This window comes from Ceratotherium simum, chromosome 21 (assembly GCF_057802395.1).
Source record: "Ceratotherium simum simum isolate JZ-2026a chromosome 21, ASM5780239v1, whole genome shotgun sequence".
Classification (NCBI taxonomy): Eukaryota; Metazoa; Chordata; class Mammalia; order Perissodactyla; family Rhinocerotidae; genus Ceratotherium; species Ceratotherium simum.
Genome location: NC_141920.1, coordinates 44,701,336 through 44,722,417, shown reverse-complemented (window position 1 = coordinate 44,722,417; position 21,082 = coordinate 44,701,336). Strand labels below are relative to the sequence as shown.

At 39.9% G+C, this 21,082-nt stretch overlaps 1 protein-coding gene across 1 annotated transcript; it reads right to left on the bottom strand.

Moving 5' to 3' along the window:
* Positions 1-1,074: 1,074 nt before the first annotated feature.
* Positions 1,075-20,983, bottom strand: POLR3F (RNA polymerase III subunit F). Its single transcript, XM_004433716.3, has 9 exons — positions 20,658-20,983; positions 19,470-19,587; positions 16,575-16,642; positions 16,022-16,089; positions 7,524-7,636; positions 4,710-4,853; positions 4,384-4,491; positions 3,309-3,500; positions 1,075-1,961 (listed from the first exon to the last, which is right to left on the bottom strand). The coding sequence occupies exons 1-9, from the start codon at positions 20,717-20,719 to the stop codon at positions 1,884-1,886; spliced, it is 951 nt and encodes a 316-aa protein (XP_004433773.1). The 5' UTR covers positions 20,720-20,983; the 3' UTR covers positions 1,075-1,883.
* Positions 20,984-21,082: the final 99 nt, after the last annotated feature.

Sequence of the window (21,082 nt, the reverse complement as noted above, 5' to 3'; positions counted from 1 at the left end):
ATCTTATACTAAATGGAAATCAACGGTAAGCACTAGGACTTCACTCACAATTTGAGTTTTGGTGGTGTCATGCATCTAGAGCCCCACCATTTGTTTTGGTCAAAGTTTACTTCTATAGGGTGAACATCCATTTAACTACCATCAGAGGGGCTCTCTTTTTAAATTACTGTCTCTTTTCTCCCTCACTTAATATTCATAATGAAAACTATGCTATGGGAAAAAAGCTTACAGGGTTTCTTTATTCTGGTGAGGCAAGGAAAACTTTTATGTTTGAGCCATTGATTATAAGCTTGTTCAATCTCTGGCTATCAAGACATAATGGAAAGTCTGTATTTAAAACATAAACTGGTTCCTTCTCCTGACTTCTAACTCTCCTCCAAGTTCAGTTTTCTCATTAAATAATAAGAGCACCTCTGTGACAGGCCAGGTCCCAGGAAGGACAGATAATGTTCTTACCATTCCAGCTCTCACTGCGGGTGGAAGAGAAACCCTGTGTAGTTTCGGGCTCCCAGATTCTTCTGCCTCTTATATATATATCCAATACTTGAAATGATCTGTTTCAAAGTGCTGGTGTCATCAAATGCTAATTCTATAGAGCTGGCCTCAGAATTTATCTGGTTCTTAATTGGTTACCTGGCTGAATTCTGTTTTACTGATCCCATTTATCTCAATAACCCTTCTGTCGGTTGTCCACTTAGAGTATCTCCAAACTGGTGTTTGAAATCAGGCCTCGGTAGTAGCTGACCTTGAATTTCTTTCCCTTGGTCCCATGCTTTTGGCCTGGACACATCAACTTTTAAGTGCTACATAGTGAAAATACAACAGCTGAGATCCTAAAAAGCCCTCATCTAACTTCTGTGCAACTACATCAAATAACCTGGTGTTTTCTATATGGCTAAAGATTCAGACTGAAAGTGCTATTAGAACTGAGGACAATTAAAATGGTTTTCTGCTTAGTTTAGACCTATTACACTATGATTTTTAGAACAGAATAAGGAAACAAATCTAAAACAGGACAAGAAAAATGGCATTCCCCCCACGCCCCTCAACACCTGTGAATGGAGGGAAATGGACTATTTTTAGTTTTCATTTTTATTAAATAATAAGAATCTAGGGGAGAATTCCAGCAAATAATACAACTGAGCCACAGAGTGAAACTTGTAAGACTTTAACAAAGAAGGACCAGTGAAAAATACTCACTTTAGGATGAGAATGATAATATTTATGCACTGAAAACATATCCTTGACAATAGTCATCATTTGCGTTTGAGGTAAGTACAGTGACATAATCTTCTGAAAGAATATTTCTGACATAAAAAGGAATTAATAGTGTGTGGAAAAGGGATGTTCCACTTCCTCCCCAGTCATGCCCCAAGTTTGTGTATACTCTCCTGCAATTCCTGCCTTTGCCACTTTTAATTTCTTCTCAATGAAACCATTGAGAAAATAGAAAACAGAAATGGTGATAGTGAACCAGATATAAAAAATTTCCAATGAAGACCTTAATAAATATCTCATAATGGGCATTTTTAAGCTCTAGCCATTGTCATAGTACTTGGTAAACATGGATTTGTTGGTTTCTTTTTCCTTGAAACATCAAAAGTCGTGAAAGCTTCAGAAGGTGGTCCTCCAGAACTTCAAAGTATTTTATTTATTTAAGAGTGGATTTCACTACTAACCTTACCTGCTTCATAGTCTGTTGGCTACTCTACCAATATAAATTTAGTCTTCATAGATAATAAAATATATTTTCAGAGCAGCAAGTCTGTATCCATTATTGTGAAGTTGGCTTTCCTGGGAATTTGATGTTCCATCATGAATTAAATTATTTGCTCCTGAAGTAACTTCATTTGCAAAATGTCAGTAAAGTTCATAGCTCTCTATTAAAATTCGAGCCACTCTGTCATGTAAATACAATTAGATGGTGAAATCTCACCACCTTCATGGCAGTCATCAAAAACCTTTAAAAAAGAAAAAAGTTTATATTCAAACTGAAGTTTTAAAATTATTATATTATAGTTAAGGTCTTAAATGTCAACTACAACTAAAATTTCTGTTAACAAAGTATCCAAGACCCAACTGTTTATTTAAAGCAATATTGAAAACAAAATTTTCAAATTGAAAGAGATTAGGACTGTATTTAAGATCCTACTATAATAAGACTTGATCTGTGATCCTCAAGATAGTTAATGAGACCTTTAACTGTAGCATTAAGATGACCATGTTCACCTGCCCACTGGGCAAAAGGTTCTCAGCAGGCAACAGAGGAATACAGAAAGGGAGATCTATACATATGAATGACTTCATTTTGACTAACCAAATATTTCATGTTTAGCTACCTTCCTTTTTGTGAAGGGTGCTAAATAGAATTCCCAATATGCTAGCCTTTTTTCTAGGAGTTGAAACCAGAGCCTAGAGGGCTTAGTCATGTAGACAAGGGCCAGTATAATGAAATAAAACATAGATTAGCAGCCCAAGAATATAAATGCCGTGAGAGCTGGGACAGTGCTTACAGTACACAGTTGGCACTCATAAACTATCTGGGAATGAACAAATGAGTGCTGGGGCATACAGCAGGGAAAAGAACATAATCCCTGGGTTTGAATCCTGGTTGTTACTTCTAAGCTGTATGCTCTTAGGTCCTTCCTTAGCCCAAGTTCCCTCATGCTGAAGGGAAACACCACTAGCTCCAAGGGACATAAGAAGGATTAAATGAGGGGCTGGCCCGGTGGCATAGTGGTTAAGTTTGCACACTCCGCTTCAGTGGCCTGGGGTTCGTGGGTTTGGATCCCAGACACGGACCTACACACCGCTCATCAAGCCATGCTATGGTGGCATCCCACATACAAAATAGAGGAAGATTGGCACAGATGTTAGCTCAGGGACAATCTTCCTCGAGCAAAAAAAAAAAAGGAGGATTAGCAACAGATGTTAGCTCAGGGCCAATCTCCTCACAAAAAAAAAAAAAAAAAAAGGATTAAATGAGACAACATGAAAATCATCAGGAACATGTCTGGCCCATGGTAGGTTCTCAATAAATCTCTAGGTTAAATGATTCTCTCTCATCAAAAATTGTCCATTTCAGGGCCAAGAGCAGAGCACACAAATTCCCTTAACCTGGTTATTCTAAGAAAGAATGTAAGGCAAAGGTTTATTCTCTAAAGGTCCATTATTAAGATTATATGGAGGTTTGAGCAGCTCTTGGTCCACCCTGAGAGTCTGAGAAAACTGGAGAGTCCCTGCTGGTACATTATGTGGCATTTGTATTTGGTGGCAGTCAAGTGTAAAGTGAAGCCACTTTAACTCACCGGGCAGAGTCCACAGGGGGCCCGGACCAAACCTGTGGGTGGGATGATTGGATTGACTGCCCTATACAGTTTCATGTGTCCGTCTACACTGCCAACTGTGCCTTCTTTTGCAGCAATGATAGTCATCTCCACTTTCCCATCATAAATGAGCGTATTCAAGATGGTTTCAATGTCCTCCATGGACAACTCTACCTAAAAAGGGGGATACATGAGAAAGGACACCAAAAGGACAGGGAGACATCCTTTTTGGAGGGGGTTTTAAACAGTAAAGGTTCACAATTCCTTGGTGAAATGGGGAAGCATTCTGCTGGAGAGTAATCAAAAGCACGAGGAGGTTGAACAACGGCCCAAGTTAGCACAACCACTGAAATATAGGGGACAGAACTCTAACCTCAGGCTGAGTTTGACACTTTCTGATGTCTTCACCCTCCTAAGTAAAACCTAGAATTCTTGTAAAGTAACATTTCTTTGGTAATAAATTGATGGAGATTTATAAAATACTTGAGCAGAAAGGTATGTTAGACATCAAAGAGTCCAAATTCCTAGTTTTTTATAAATGAGAAACCCAGGAAATGAAAATGGCTTGTCCAAGAGGCCCTTTTAGTCTCTTCTCCAACTGTGAAAAGCAGCCAGTACAGTGGCCTTAGGTATAGGTCTTCAAAAGAATATGCTGATTACACCACTTACATGTTATAAGTAGGAAAATACCAATAAATGACAACTGATGTGATGACCGATGTTTGGCACATAGGCTGAAATGTCCCTGATAAAGTCAAGAACTTGTCAGAAGAGACTTTTGAATTTGGTAGTGAAATGCACTGCCAGGCCTCCACTCTACTGCTCTATATCCCAGGCTCAAGTACATACAGTTCAGACAGCGCCCGATGGCAATGACCGTCTTTGCCTAACTGGCTTAGGACAGTACTTTCTCAAAGTGGGTTCTGCAGAATGTTCACAGGTATCACCTGAAGAAAGGGTCTGGGTCAAACAGGTTTGGAATACATTGAAAACTATACCCCTATGATGACGAATAAGTTTTAAAAAATAAGACGAAAATTAGAAACTGGGTTCCAACCTTACTGATCCCCAATTCACAGATATATTTCCACACTTCATGTGATGAAGCAAATGAACTATTTCTTTGTATCATCGGATTCTGTTTGCTTTCTCGTGCTGTTTCTGCCTATAAGGGTAGAAAGATAAATCTCGGCAAGAATATTGGTGTTTTCTGAATACAATTTATGCAGAGTGAAATCAACAGTAGAACATATTTTGTTTAGTAAAAATTAGCAATTTCAATATTTTCAATTTCTATAAAATATGATATACAAGATTAAACATTCTTTATGAAGAAACTTAAAAAAAAAGATTTGTATTGATGTTTCCTCAATTGTGCCTCACCTTGGTCTGTAGGAATTTAAAACACTGTTGGTTAAGCACCTCTACAAATTCAGATTCAAAATCCTGGTCACTGTACCAGGCTCCACCAGTCACAGACCGGTCTGGCTGCAGGTTATAGAGCATATACACCTTCTTTTTTGAGGCCTAGGAAAAAATATGCACAGCAGATGTGGTTATAAGATAACAGTCTTCCAAAACTAAAATTAAAAAAAAACCCCAAACTTCGTATTTTAGAGCAGTTTTAGATTTATAGAATTATTGTGAAAATGACACCGAGTTGCCATTTACCTTATGCTCAGCTTCCCTTATTAGTGACATCTGACATTATGAGCGTACATTTGTTACAATGAATGAACCAACACTGATATGTTATTATTAACTAAAGTCTATACTTTACTCAGATTTTGTCTTTTTTTCCCCTAATGTCCCTTGTCTGGTCCAGGATCCTATCCAGGATACCACATTACACTTAGTTGTCATGTCTCCTGAGGAAACTTTTGGTCATGACAGTTTCTCAGACTTTCCTTGTTATTGATGAACTTGCCATTTTGGAGAATTACTGGTCAGGTATTTTGTAGGATGTCCCTTAATTGGGATTTGTCTGATGTTCTTCTCATGATTAGACAGGAAAAAAAGACCACAGAGGTAAAATGCTTTCATCACATCACATCAAGGGTACTTGATCATCACCAAATGATGATTGATTGTCATCAATATGACTTATCAACGTCATATTGACGTTTACGTCAACCTTGATCACCTGGCTTGAGGTGGTATTTCTCAGTTTTCTCCACTGTAAAGTTACTTTCCCCCTGCCCTTTCCATATGTGGAAAGAAGTCACTATGCACAGCCCACCTTAAGGTGTAGGAGTTATGCTCCACTTCCTTGAGGGTGGAGCGTGTATATAACTTATTTGGAATTCTTCTGCACAGGATGTCTATTCTCCCCCATTTATTTATTTATCCAAACACTTATCTATATCAGTATGGACTCATGAATATTTATTTTTTACTTTGGGTTACAATCTAATACTACTTTATTTAAAACCTTGAAAACATCATGCTAAGTGAAAGAAGCCAAACACAAAAGACCACATATTGTATGACTCCATTTATATGACATATACAGAATAGGCAAATCTATAGACACAAAAAGTACATTAGTGGTTGTCAGGGCCTGGGGGCAGGGAGGCTGGGGAGTGACTGCTAGTGGGGTCACGTTTTGGGGTGATGAAAATGTCCAAAAATTAGAATAGCATGACGGTTGTACAACTCTAAAAGGATAAATTTTATGGTATGTGAATTACAGTCATGTGTCACTTAACGACAGGGATATGTTCTGAGAAAGGTGTCATCAGGCAATTTCGTCGTCATGCAAACATCATAGAGTGTACTTACACAAACCTGGATGGTATAGCCTACTACACACCTAGGCTATATGGTATTGCTCTTGGGGGACCACCATCGTATATGCAGTTTTCGCTGACTAAAACATCATTATGTGGCGCATGACTGTATATCTCAATAAAGCTGTTATTAAAAATAAAGATGTAAAAGGAAGATTGGCAAAATGAAGCTAGGTGATGTACCGGTACGTGGGGATACATTATATTATTTTCTCTACTTTTGTATATATTTGAAACTATCCATTAAAAATGTGCACAAGAAATAATATTCTAAATTATGGAGTGGTATGATATAAATATAATTTGATAAATAAAATCACTGACGAGGGCCGGCCCTGTGGCTTAGCAGTTAAGTGCGCGCGCTCCGCTGCTGGCGGCCCGGGTTCGGATCCCGGGCGTGCACCGACGCACCACTTCTCCGGCCACGCTGAGGTTGTGTCCCATGTACAGCAACTAGAAGGATGTGCAGCTATGACGTACAACTATCTACTGGGGCTTTGGGGGGAAAAATAAATAAATAAAATTATTTAAAAAAAATAAAAAATAAAAAAAATAAAATCACTGACGAACATCAGGTTCTCATATGCTGAAATCTGTGTTCAAGCAAACGTTAGTCTAGGGGAGTCTCAGCTTTTCTAGTGCCTAAACCAGTGAGGTCAGCGCAGGTGTCCCTGAGGGAGCCAGCTCTGGAGCGTGGAGCCCCTGAAGGATGTGACAGGGGTAGGGTGGGGTAAGGAAGAGGCAAAACACCATTTGCTGGAACAGACGCTCCACCAGAGCAGAGATCTTTCTCTGACTTGGTCACTAATGTATCCTAAGCACCCAGAACAGCACCTGGCACACAGCAAAGGAAAAACAGGTATTTGCTGAATGAGTAATCTAGTATGCCAGGATGAAGTAAATTATCTCACCACAAAATCCAGGAAAAATGTTCATGATTCCAAAAATTCTTTACTGAAGACAGTCAAGTAGTTTTAGATTTTTGAGTGGGTAAGACACTAAGAGTTAACTAGGCAGTGACACATCTCAGCAGCATCTCCAAACCAATCTGAGCTAAATTTTTAAATATCTTTTTTGACCAGTTGTTTTAAAGATTTTTATTTATTTATTTTTTTCCCCCCAAAGCCCCAGTAGATAGTTATATGTCATAGTTGCCCATCCTTCTAGTTGCTGTATGTGGGACGCGGGCCCAGCACGGCCAGAGAAGCGGTGCGTCCGTGCGCGCCCGGGATCCGCACCCGGGCCGCCAGCAGCGGAACGCGCGCACTCAACCGCCAAGCCACGGAGCCGGCCCTGACCAGTTGTTTTAAATCACGACATAGCTTAAACAACAATAAAAACTTGAAATATACTTGGAGCAATATATGTAAAGAGAACATCTGGGGGAAGAAAAGAGAAAACTACTCACTGCCACAGACTTAACAGCTTTGATAAGCTTTTTACTTTCCAAGTTCTTTAGAATTTTGTTAATTTCTGTTAATGGCAAGTTACTCTTGTATCGGATATCTCTGCTCCATATTCCTATAAGAAAGTAAAGTAAAATAAATGAACACTAAAGGATTTGTGTTTATATCTCATTGCTTATTTCTCATTCCAAAACTAACAAAATATATATATGCATATATTCCTAGAGTATAGTTGAAATCCTAGTGTGGCACCTTTTAAAAAACAGATGAGAAGATGGCGGCGTAAGCAGACTCTGAACTCACTTCCTCCCGCGGACACAGCCAATTTACAACTACTCGTGGAAAAATTACCCCCGAGACAGAACTGAAAACTGGATGAGAGGAACTCCTGCAACAACGGACAATCCTAATTGAGGTGGAAGAGGCAGAAGCTCCCTTCGGGAGAGGGAAAATGCCGCCTTCACAAGCTGCAGTGCTTCACAGCCACCTGGGAGCCGCCCACAGGTTCGCAGCCTCCCTGGAAGCGCGGGGCCCTGAGCCAGGGAGCGCCCCTGCTGTGGGCATTTTGTGGACCCACCACAATCGAGACGAGTGGAATGATATATGACTTTGCCTGCTACTAAAACATTGGGGAGTACCGCCAGAAAAGCTGGTTCACAAAGAAATTAAAACCGGCTCTTAAAGGACCCATGCGCAAACTCACCCGTTTCAGAAAGCAACCTAAAATCACCAGAAAGAAAGGTGCACAAAGAAAGGTGCTTTGGTGAAAAGAGACTCACCTGATAGACTCTGAGTGCACTGCAGTGAGAGGTGAGACCTCTCCAGGGACTAGGACATTGGCGGCGGCCATTGTTGTGGCCTGGTGTGGGTGTACTGACACAGACGCCATTGGAATTCTCCCTGGGGACTGTTAGCCCAGGTCTGCCCCACCCAGTAGAGCACCAATTTGATCCAGCTCAGCCAGGGCAGGCAGCCCACCCTAGAGACTGGCCCCACCCAACAACAAGCCCTCAGGCAACTGGTGGGCCCGCGTAGATTGGTGACTGGATTCTCTGCAGCCTGGCAACTGAGCATACTTCAGAGAGGCAGGGTGTGCACAGGAGTGGGTGGAGAGTGTGGGGCGGTGGTGGAGTGTGTGGGGCTCCTGCCGTGGAGAGACTGGGTCCACTTCAGGAGGTCGGGGCACACACACGGGGCAGGACTGTGTTGACTGTGTGTGTGGACCTGTGGGTGGCAGGGCTTGTCAGCTGCAGAAGACTTGTGCTTCTCAAAGACCCACATAGGGGGTTTGCCCCACCTTCCAAAGCCTGAAACAATTGGGTGCTCCCGTGCCTGAGGCCAGCTCCGCCAGCTGCAATCCTCAGAGAGCTGACAAGAGACCTAAAGGCTGGAGGCTTATAGCAGTTGTAAGGCCCTGAGCCTAACAACCTGCTACGCTGGGGGCCTACTCACTTAAAAGAAATACTGAAACACAAATGTGGTATTAGAACTTGCAGCCAACTGTGCTGGGGCTCCCCACACCTGATAAAGAGACTGAAGGGCCCACAACAACTACAAGCAGCTGAGCATTACAACAGCTGGCCAGGAGCATAACTCGGCCTCCCTGGGCACCTACAGGGAGAACAAACAGGCCACAACAGAAGGACACACGTAGCCCACATAGGGCTCACCCCTGGAACATTGAGAACTGAGAGAAGCACACTGCAGGCCTGCTAAGGCATCACTTATATAAGGTCACCTATCCAAGAGCAGGAGAGGTAGCTGACCTACCTAATACACAGACACAAGCACAGGGAAAGAGGCAAAATGAGGAGGCAATGGAATACATTCCAAGTAAGAGAACAGGACAAAACCCCAGAAAAGGAACTAAGTGAAACAGAAATGAGCAACCTACCTGACAGAGTTCAAACTAAGAGTGTTAAGGATGCTCACTGATCTGGGGAGAAGAATAGATGAACTCAGTGAGAATGTCAACAAAGAAATGGAAGACATAAAAAAGAACCAATCAGAAATGAAGAATACAATACTGGAAATGAAAAATTCACTAGACGGACTCAAAAGCAGAGTAGAGGATACAGAAGAACGGATCTGCGAACTGGACGAAAGACTAGAAGAAATTACCCAAGCTGAACATGTAAAAGAGAAAAGAATTAAAAAGAGTGAGGACAGTCTAAGGGACCTCTGGGACAACATGAACCACACTAACATCCGTGTTATAGGTGTCCCGGAAGGAGACGAGCGAGACAAAGGGGCAGAGAATCTATTTCAAGAAATACTAAATGAAAACTTCCCTAACCTAAGGAAGGAGACAGACATCCAGGTACAGGAAGCACAGAGAGCCCCAAACAAGATAAACCCAAAGAGGCCCACACCAAGACACATCATAATCAAAATGTCCAGAATTAAAGATAAAGAGAGAATCCTAAAAGCCGCAAGAGAAAGACAAGTTAAATACAAAGGAAAGAATCTATTTCAAGAAATACTAAATGAAAACTTCCCTAACCTAAGGAAGGAGACAGACATCCAGGTACAGGAAGCACAGAGAGCCCCAAACAAGATAAACCCAAAGAGGCCCACACCAAGACACATCATAATCAAAATGTCCAGAATTAAAGATAAAGAGAGAATCCTAAAAGCCGCAAGAGAAAGACAAGTTAAATACAAAGGAAACCCCATAAGGCTATCAGCTGACTTCTCAGCAGAAACCTTACAGGCTAGAAGAGAGTGGCACGATATATTTAAAGTGCTAAAAGGAAAAAACTTACAGCCAAGAATACTCTACCCAGCAAGGTTATCATTCAAAATGGAAGGAGAGATCAAAAATTTCCCAGACAAGCAAAAATTAAAGGAGTTTGTCACCAAGAAACCAGTGCTACAAGAAATGTTAAAGGGACTGATTTAAGGGGAAAAGAGAAGACCACAAATAGGAAAAATTATCTATTTCCATGATAAGAGGGTAATGGATACAAATGCACAAAAAAGAGGTTAGATAGGATATCAAAAACATAAAATGAGGGAGGAGGGGAGTTAAAGAGTAGAGCTTTCAGACAGAGGTCAAACTAAAGAGACCATCAGTTCTGTATAGAAGGAGAAAGGAACAGAGGACTACTAAAACACTGAGGAAAAAAAAACGTTAAAAAATGGCAGTAAGTACATACTTATCAATAGATACTTTAAACGTCAATGGACGTTTAAAATGCTCCAATTATGGGCTGGCCCCATGGCTTAGCGGTTGAGTGCATGCGCTCTGCTGCTGGCGGCCCGGGTTCGGATCCCGGGCGTGCACCGACGCACCGCTTGTCCCGCCATGCTGAGGCTATGTCCCACATACAGCAACTAGAAGGATGTGTGGCTATGACATACAACTATCTACTGGGGCTTTGCGGGGAAAAATAAATAAATAAAATTAAAAAATAAATAAATAAAATAAAATAAAATAAAATGCTCCAATTAAAAGGCATAGGGTGGCTGATTGGATAAAAAAAACAAGACCCATATATATGCTGCATACAACAGACACACTTCAGACCTAAAGACACTCACAAACTGAAAGTGAAGGGATGGAAAAAGATACTCCATGCAAATGGCAAAGAAAAGAAAGCTGGGGTAGCAGTACTCATATCAGACAAAACAGACTTTAAAACAAAAACTGTAAAAAGAGACAAAGACGGGCATTACATAGTGATCAAGGGAACAATCCATCAAGAGGATATAACACTTGTAAATATCTATGCACGCAATGTAGGTGCACCTAAATATATAAAGCAATTATTAACAAATATAAAAAGAGAAATAGACAGTAACACAATAATAGTAGGGGACTTTAACACTCCACTTACACCAACGGATAGATCATCCAAACAGAAGATCGATAAGGAAACACTGGCCTTAAATGACACACTAGAACAGATGGACCTAGTAGATATATACAGAGCATTCCATCCAAAAACCAAAGAATACATGTTCTTTTCAAATGCACATGGAACATTCTCCAGGATTGATCACATATTAGGCCACAAAACAAGTCTCCATACATTTAAGAAGATTGAAATAATACCAAGCATCTTTTCTGACCACAATGGTATGAAACTAGAAATCAACTATAGGAAGAAAATCAGAAAAGCCACAAATATGTGGAGATTAAACAAAATGCTACTGAACAACGACTGGGTCAATGAAGAAATCAAAGAAGAAATCAAAAAATACCTGGAGAGAAATGAAAATGAAAATACGACATGCCAGAATTCATGGGATACAGCAAAAGTGGTTCTAAGAGGGAAGTTTATAGCAATACAGGCCTATCTCAACAAACAAGAAAAATCTCTAATAATAAACAATCTAACAATGAACCTAAAGGAACTGGAAAAAGAAGAACAAAGCCCAAAATCAGTAGAAGAAGGGAAATAATAAAAATCAGAGCAGAAATAAATGAAATAGAGACCAAAAAAACAATAGAAAAAATTAATAAAACCAAGAGCTGGTTCTTTGAAAAGATAAAATTGACAAACCTTCTGCTAGACTCACCAAGAAAAAAAGAGAGAAAGCACAAATAAGTAAAATCAGAAATGAAAGAGGAGAAATTACAACAGACACCTCAGAAATACAAAAGATTATAAGAGAATACTATGAAAAGCTATATGCCAACCAATTCGACAATCTGGAAGAAATGGATAAATTCTTAAAATCATACAACCTTCCAAAACTGGATCAAGAAGAAGTAGAGAATCTGAATAGACCAATCACCAGTAAGGAGATCGAAACAGTAATCAAAAACCTCCCCAAAAATAAAAGTCCAGGACCAGACGGCTTCCCTGGTGAATTCTACCAAACATTCAAAGAAGACTTAATACCTATCCTTCTCAAACTCTTCCAAAAAATTGAGGAGGGGGGGAAGCTCCGTAACTCATTCCACGAAGCTGACATTACCCTGATACCAAAACCAGACAAGGACAACACAAAAAAAAGAAAATTACAGGCCAATATCACTAATGAACATCAATGCAAAAATCCTCAACAAAATACTAGCAAATCGCATACAACAATACATTAAAAAGATTATACACCATGATCAAGTGGGATTTATTCCAGGTATGCAGGGATGGTTCAACATTCGCAAATCAATCAACGTAATACACCACATTAATAAAATGAAGAATAAAAATCACATGATCATCTCAATAGATGCATAGAAAGCATTTGACAAGATACAGCATCCATTTATGATTAAAACTCTGAATAAAATGGGGACAGAAGGAAAGTACCTCAACATAATAAAGGCCATATATGACAAACCCACAGCTAATATCATCCTCAATGGTGAAAAACTGAAAGCTATCCCTCTAAGAACAGGAACCAGACAAGGATGCCCACTGTCACCACTCCTATTTAACATAGTACTGGAAGTCCTAGCCAGAGCAATCAGCCAAGAAAAAGAAATAAAAGGGATCCAAATTGGAAAGGAAGAAGTGAAACTGTCACTATTTGCAGATGACATGATTTTATATATAGAAAACCCTATAAAATCCACCAGAAAACTTTTAGAAGTAATAAACGTATAAGGTAAAGTTGCAGGATACAAAATCAACATACAAAAATCAGTTGCATTTCTATACACTAACAATGAAGTCGCAGAAAGAGAAATTAGGAATACAATCCCATTTACAATTGCAACAAAAAGAATAAAATACCTAGGAATAACCTTAACCAAAGAGGTGAAAGATCTGTACACGGAAAACTATAAAACATTGCTGAAAGAAATTGAAGAAGACACAAAGAAATGGAAAGATATTCCATGCTCTTGGATTGGAAGAATTAACATAGTTAAGATGTCCATACTTCCTAAAGCAATGCAATCCCTATCAAAGTTCCAACAACATTTTTCACAGAAATAGAACAAAGAATCCCAAAATTTATATGGAACAACAAAAGACTCCAAATAGCTAAAGGAATCCTGAGAAAAAAGAACAAAGCTGGAGGTATCACACTCCCTGATTTCAAAATATACTACAAAGCTATAGTAACCAAAACAGCATGGTACTGGCACAAAAACAGACACACAGATCAATGGAATAGAATCGAAAGCCCAGAAATAAACCCACACATCTATGGACAGTTAATCTTTGACAAAGGAGTCAAGAGCATACAATGGAGAAAAGAAAGTCTCTTCAACAAATGGTGTTGGGAAAACTGGACAGCCAAATGCAAAATAATGAAAATAGACCCTTACCTCACACCATGCACAAAAATTAACTCCAAATGGATTAAAGACTTGAATGTAAGACCTGAAACTATGAAACTCCTAGAAGAAAACATAGCAGTACGCTCTTCGACATCAGTCTTAGCAACATATTTTCAAGCACCATGTCTGACCGGGCAAGAGAAACAATAGAAAAAATAAACAAATGGGACTACATCAAACTAAAAAGCTTCTGCACAGCAAAGGAAACCATCAACAAAACAAAAAGACAACCTAACAATTGGGAGAAGATATTTGCAAACCATACATCTGATAAGGGGTTAATCTCCAAAATTATAAAGAACTCATGCATCTCAATAAGAAAAAAACTAACAACCCAATTAAAAAATGGGCAAAAGACCTGAACAGACATTTCTCCAAAGAATATATACAAATGGCCAACAGGCACATGAAAAGATGTTCAAAATCATTAACTATCAGGGAAATGCAAATCAAAACTACAATGAGATATCACCTCACGCCCGTCAGAATGGCTATAATTAACAAGACAGGAAACAACATGTGTTGGAGAGGATGTGGAGAGAAGGGAACTCTCATACACTGCTGGTGGGAGTGCAAACTGGTGCAGCCACTATGGAAAACAGTATGGAGATTCCTCAAAAAATCAAGGATAGAACTACCATATGATCCAGCTATTCCACTGCTGGGTATTTATCCAAAAAACTTGAAAACACCAATGCGTAAAGATACATGCACCCCTGTGTTCATTGCAGCGTTATTCACAATAGCCAAGACTTGGAAGCAACCTAAGTGCCCATCAAGGGACGAATGGATAAAGAAGATGTGGTATATATACACAATGGAATACTACTCAGCCTTAAGAAATGATGAAATCCAGCCATTTGTGACAAGATGGATGGACATTGAGGGTATTATGCAAAGTGAAATAAGTCAGAGGGAGGTCAAATACTGTATGACTTCCTTCATTAAGTAGTAGATAATAACAACAATAAACAAACACATAGAGACAGAGATTGGATTGGTGGTTACCAGAGGGGGAGGGGGGAGGGAGGAGGGTGAAAGGGATAATTAGGCACATGTGTGTGGTGATGGGTTGTAATTAGCATTTGGGTGGTGAACATGATGTAATCTATGCAGAAATAGAAGTATAATGATGTACACCTGAAATTTATACAACGTTATAAACCAATGTTACTGCAATAAACAAAAAATTAAAAAAAACAAACAAACAGATGAAAAGGGCATTTTTACAATGGAGGAAAAATCTTGAATGTTACTGAATTAACTTATATTGTCTCCTCCATCCCATCCTGCACCCCAAGCCTGTTTCCTGTTATTTTCACTTTAGATTGTGTATGTGAAAAACAAACATAAGTTTGGGCCAGCGTTAGCTGCTGTCCTCAACAGAGAGCAAAAAACCCTTTATGTGAGACTCTGAATGCATGGATATCCATTATTTATACACTATATTTGGGAGATGGAAAATGGAAGATTGTGGTTCTTTAGCCATTAAAAGCCCTGCGCAGGAAGCTATGATTTCTCTTTCCAAGAAGGAAATAAGTGTTAAATGTGGAAGGGAAATTTTATGTAAAAATATTTTGCCCTATTTTCTTCCCAATGTAAAGGCGTACTGAGATAAGAATTTTTTAAAAATAGAGAATGACTTTTTCTTATGTCTACTTTTAAAATGTTAATTTAACTTCCTAACTAATAAATATTAGAATTATATGATTTCAGATTATATCATAATTGTTAGCTAATACCAATGACTCAAATAGATCCTAAATTGTAATAACAGCAATTTAGATATAATTCTTCAGTGGGGATAGGAGAGGAACTCAATAGCTGTGAGGCACCTCTGTCAGACACTACCACACTGCACTAGACATCCCTCTGGTTTTTGCAAAAACCAGAGAGACCTTATCATCCACGATTTACAGCTAAGATGAAGAAACTAAGGCTTCCAAAGTTTAGAAAGTGAGAATTAAAAAAACCCTTAAGTTTTAATTTATTTATTTTGAATACATTCACGTGGTTCAGAATTCAGAAGTTTCCTTCCATCCCTGCCCACAGCCATCTATTTCCCGCCTCCTCTGTGGCAACAATGACATCACCTCTGGGTGTCCTACAAGCATATGTACATTATATATTTATGTCATGTTTTCCTTTCCTTTTAACACAAATGGCAGCATACTCTGCACACTGAGCTAAACCCTGGGAAGCCAGGATCTCAGTCCCTTCCTAAAGACAATGTTTTCTCTGTTTCTTCCTTCACATGCTTACCTTTATTTCCTGCATCCTCTATGATTTGATATACTAGCTTTTCTTGGTTATCTGATCCTTTCATTTTACTGCAGGGGAATAAGACAGAATTAAGAGGCAAAGAGGTACAGGATAATCTAATAATCTACATGACTACTTAAATGAATTAGCAGACAAGGTCACCACATTGACTTATTTACCAAAAGGGCTTACCTTAAAAAGAATGAGACAGGGCTGAATGTACCAGAATGAAAAGATGTCCAAGATACAGTAAGTGAAAAAAACAAGTTGCAAAACAGTATGGATAGCATGATCCCATTTTTGTTTAAAAAAAAAAGAAGAAAAGAGATTATATATAAATATATAGTATATAAATATATAATCACCTATATATATTTATATATACCAAAAATAAGAGCAGTTATCTCTGGGAAATGGAACTCATGATAGGAGGCAGGAACGATATGCAAGACAAGTTTACACTATGCAATTCTATATTAGCGTTTTTTCCCAAAACATGTATTACTTTTGTAGTAATTAAAATTTTCTTAAAATAAAAAAATTCGATGCTTACCCAGCATTCTGAGAATCCTTTATTCTATACAGAAGGCCAGTATTGCTCCTTAAGAGATCCAACTGACCCTAAAGTTTTTTTTACAGAAAATAGCAGTGAATTATTTTGCAGATACATCAAATCCAACGACAAATTTTAATGCATTCTTTAATATTTTACAGAGACTAAAATATCCTCCCTCCCACAGTTATCTGTCAGTTCCTCACTTGAGACTTAAGTTTTTGCCTACACATCACATGCAATGTATTTTTCAAAACTTAGCTCTTTATCTAATTATTTTCCAAAATATTAATACCTGACGATTTCCTATATGCTAGATCCTGGCTTGGTTATATGATCAATGCATAAAGAATTTTAAACAAGCAGCTTTAGAATAATAAATAAAAATCCATATTCAAATTTAAATAAATTCAATGAATATATATAATGTAAATATAATAAAAATTAAAATATAATTTATATAAAGAAGTTCAAATGAAGGCTAAACATGCATAAATATTCTATAACATGATGACTAAATAAAATTCACAAAGTTAATAGTGACATTTACTTATATGAATGATTTCTACTGTGTTACGTGAAAATTAGGCAGAAAGGTCAACCAATGAATAAAAGGTCTGTAGTTGCTTTGTTTTTATATAACAAATCAAAAGTAAAATAAACCATGTCTGACATGCTTCTGAATTTCCTTGGGTCTGAACTTAGGAATACATCCAGACATCTGTACCACTGGACTTCTGGCAGTTCTGGGAAGCCATGACTGACAGAGGCTCCATTCCCATGAGTTAAGACTGGGCAGACCCATGACTTGGAAATGGGTTTCCATATGGATGAACAGCAATACCCTCCCTCCCTCACCAGACCCCACTAAGTGGCAAAATCTAACCACAAAATTCAATTTGACAGCTCATTTAGTTGTTTAATTCAGCTATGAACCTTTACTGAACACCTGTACTGTGATAGGTGTTTGGGGGGACAAACATGAATTCTGAAAGAGAATCACACAGCTAGCTTCAATACCATCTGGTTGGCGTTAAGATAGAGGTAAGTAAAGGGTGGGATGCGCTCTCAGGGAAGAAGCTTTGGCCCAACCTGGGGGGTCAGGGAGGCTTCCTGGAAATGATAGTAGAGCTGAGTCTGGAAGGATAATGAGGAGTTAGTTTGTGAAGAAAGAGAAGAAGAGCCTTCTAAGCAGGGAAGACAGCAGGAGCAAAACACCTGACACATGAAATAGCATGATATGGCAGAGACCCAAAAACAATCTGTTCCCTCTAAAACACAACTTTTGAGTCAGAGTGGTCAAGGAAGGTGAGGCAGGTGAGAAAGGTAGGGGCTCAGTGTGGTAAACCCAGGAGTTTGGACTTGAATCTCTAGCGTTGAGAAAAGAATTTTTGGTGGGAAAGTGACTTGCTCAGATCTGTATTTAAGACAGGATGGCTGCTCTGAGGCAGACGGAGCCAGGAAAGTCAGTTAGGATGCACTGTAATAGGCCAGGTAAAAGCCAAGAGTCTGAATACATGCAAGGGCAACAGGAATGGAAATGGGGGGGCGGGGACAAATTTGACAATTGTTTAAGAGCTAAAATCAGCAACACTTTGTGATTTATTAACAATTACTTCTTGCTTAAAATTCTTCAACAGCTCCACCACTTCCTACAGCCAACAGGACTGGCAGAAGGCGGGGCTGCAGAGGTGGTGAAAGAGGGAGGTGCCGAGGATCATTCTGACAGAAAGGAAAGGGCTGAAAGGGCGGTCCAAAGACAAAAAACATCTTCCATTGCTACATCCTTCCAGTATCCCTCCCTCTACCCTTCCTGGAGCTGAAGACCTTCACCACAGGGAACTGACTAGAAATCACCAACATTCCTTTTTCCCTTGGGCTAAAACACAGGTCGGCAACCTCGCCCCCTGCGTTTTTGTAAATCAGGTTTTACTGGAAAACAGCCATGCCCATGTGTTTACATGTGGTCCACAGCTACTTCTTGCCAAGTTGAGTAGTTGTGACAGAAACCATATGGTCGGTAAACCCAAAAAAATGTACTATCTGGCACTTTATAGAAAAAGTTTGCCAACCTCTGTGCTAGAAGCTTAAAGGGAGTGGTTTAACAGAAGATTCACCTGTCCTCAAATCTCCATATCAGAGCCCTTAGAAATCCAACAAAGCTTAAAAAGCAAATCAGTCTTCAGATGAGTCCTTGGTCCTTTACCTAATCGCTACTACAACCAGACTGAAATGCTCTCAGAATGTGGGGATTTTGATGATGAGGGAAAGGAAAGAGAAATAGGTAGATCTAGCGCACGGAGTACCAATAGGTGGTATGTGTTTGGACAGTTGAAGGAGAATGACATTAGGGCCCCAGGAGAACAGAAGAGGTAAGAGCAGGTAGAGGGCGTCACTGAAAAACCCCAATGCAGTGTCACTGGGAGCTGAGCCCACCTCCTCCCAGAGGCCCAGCACTGTTGACATTCAACCGGACTCATTCTTGCCTCCTGAAATGCTCAGAGTGAGAATGTGGAGAGTAATATCCTAATGAACTGGCTCTGTGATGACTGTCAGAAAAATCAGGAGGGTAATATTTCATGGGGAATGGCCCAACACTAGCAGTAGGAAGCAAACAAGGTAAGAACAGACTATGCTTATGTGTCCTTATGTTTCTTAATGACAGATTAATAAATACAACAGTTAAAGCAAAATACATTTATTTCATTCATCTTGTAAAATGATGTGTAATTATTTCTTCTTTCCTCAGTTTAGGCAATCTGAGCTGTTTCCCAGTTTGCAGTCTTATCAAAGTCACAACCTAACACACTTTTGAATGGTTTCATGACTATATAATAGAAGTAATGACAATCATAACATATAAATAATTACGTGAACTAGTTGGATTCACCTTACCATGGACAACAGTCTATTGATGGCCACTGCCCGTTGCTGGGCTTCTATGTGAGGCATTTCATTCTGAATTACTTGGTCTGTGATTCCGTGAGGGAACTGCTGACATAATTCTATAATTCTAGGAACAAAGGCATTAATGATATTATTCATGTTTTCACCTATTTCAAGAGGCAGTGGGAGAAAAATACAAGCAAAACAGTTTGAAATTGTGCCTTTTCTTCACATTTGGCAGATAATCTGGGTTTCTATGATGGTTCTGAATCAAAGCATATTAGAAATTGAGGAAGATGCTTTCAAAATACACATTTACATTATTATTGTTATTTAAGGGAACTATTTCTTTTCCTCACCCATAGGAACTTCAAATTAGAACAAAGTCAAATGAAAACAGAAAAAAATATTAAAACTGAGGCTTCAATTTTCTCAGAAGGAGCAAGTATGACAAAGTTAAGACACAGTGCCTTGGATAACCGTTAAGTCTGTAAGCAGGAGGCGAATCAGACACTTCTGATGGGAAGCCCAAGATTTGTTACGACAATTCATCACAGTTGGGGCCTGTTTTCGGAATTATCCCTACCAAACAAAAATAAGCCCGAATCTTCACCTTGTCATAAGATCATCATATGTCTTATTCCTAACAGTTTGAGAAAGTTGGGGTCTTCTAAAACTATGTAGTAACCTAAAAATTGCAGTACACGGATAGAGCATATAAAATTGGGAGAGCCTTTAGGTGCCCTAAAATCTTGACTTAAATACTGCATCGAAACCATTTGGCTTATGATGCTTCGTAATCGCAAACTGCACCCTAACTTTGCTCAAACGTTCTGTCGTGGGAGTTCCCTTAGCTACAAGACCGATCCTGGATCAGAACACGTATCCACAGGTACTACAGAAAAAACGCCAAGTCCTCTCTGAGCGTCCATCACCTTAATGTAGGAAGGAAGTGCATCACCACAACTTTTCGAACAGCCTCGGGGCAAGGTCAGCTACACAAGGTTGCAAACTGTCAAATCCGTTTCGAACTTCTTAAGAGTTCTGCTCTCTGAGGGTGGAGGTGGGCGGCAAATCCCGCACTCCCTTTCCTGCGCGCTCACGGAACTTGCTCTGGTATCTACCCAGGCTCCCAAGAGAATGGGTCCGGCTGCGGGGGCTCCCGAGCCGGGAACCGAGCCTCACTCAGTGGTTTACCTGTTTTCTATTTCCACCGGATCCGCGTCGGGCGGCTGCACCTTCACCTTCACCTCAGCCATGAGGGCGCAGTTCCCGGTCCCTGGGGGAGGAGAGGCAGGGAGCGGTCGGAGAGCCAGCGGGAGAACCCGGGAACCAGCGAAGACAGCACCCGGCCCGGGCAACGGGCCTTCTTCCTCGTGTCGCAGCCGGTCCTTCCTTGTCTGTCGGCTTGAGGTGGCCAAGCCGCGCCTGCTTCGCCTCCCTTGCCCGCGCCGCTAACATCTTTTTCTTGTTTTCCACAATGTCAGTGCTTTTCAGATGAACGAGCATGGCTTTCCCATTCTGAGTTGGGACTCCACCTCTAAGCACTCTCCAGCCTCTGTGAAGGCATATTCCCGGATGCCTACGGTGAAGCCTTAGGAAAGGAGCCCTGGCCAAGCGGC

What these genes read in the sequence shown, in the direction of transcription:
- POLR3F (XM_004433716.3), bottom strand. Translation starts at nt 20,719, where the DNA reads ATGGCTGAGGTGAAGGTGAAGGTGCAGCCGCCCGACGCGGATCCGGTG. An exon ending in TTAAATTCCTACAGACCAAG is followed by an intron (nt 4,492 to 4,709) that starts GTGAGGCACAAT and finishes CTACCCTTATAG; the next exon opens with GCAGAAACAGCACGAGAAAG. An exon ending in GTGAATTGGGGATCAGTAAG is followed by an intron (nt 3,501 to 4,383) that starts GTTGGAACCCAG and finishes CCCCCTTTTTAG; the next exon opens with GTAGAGTTGTCCATGGAGGA.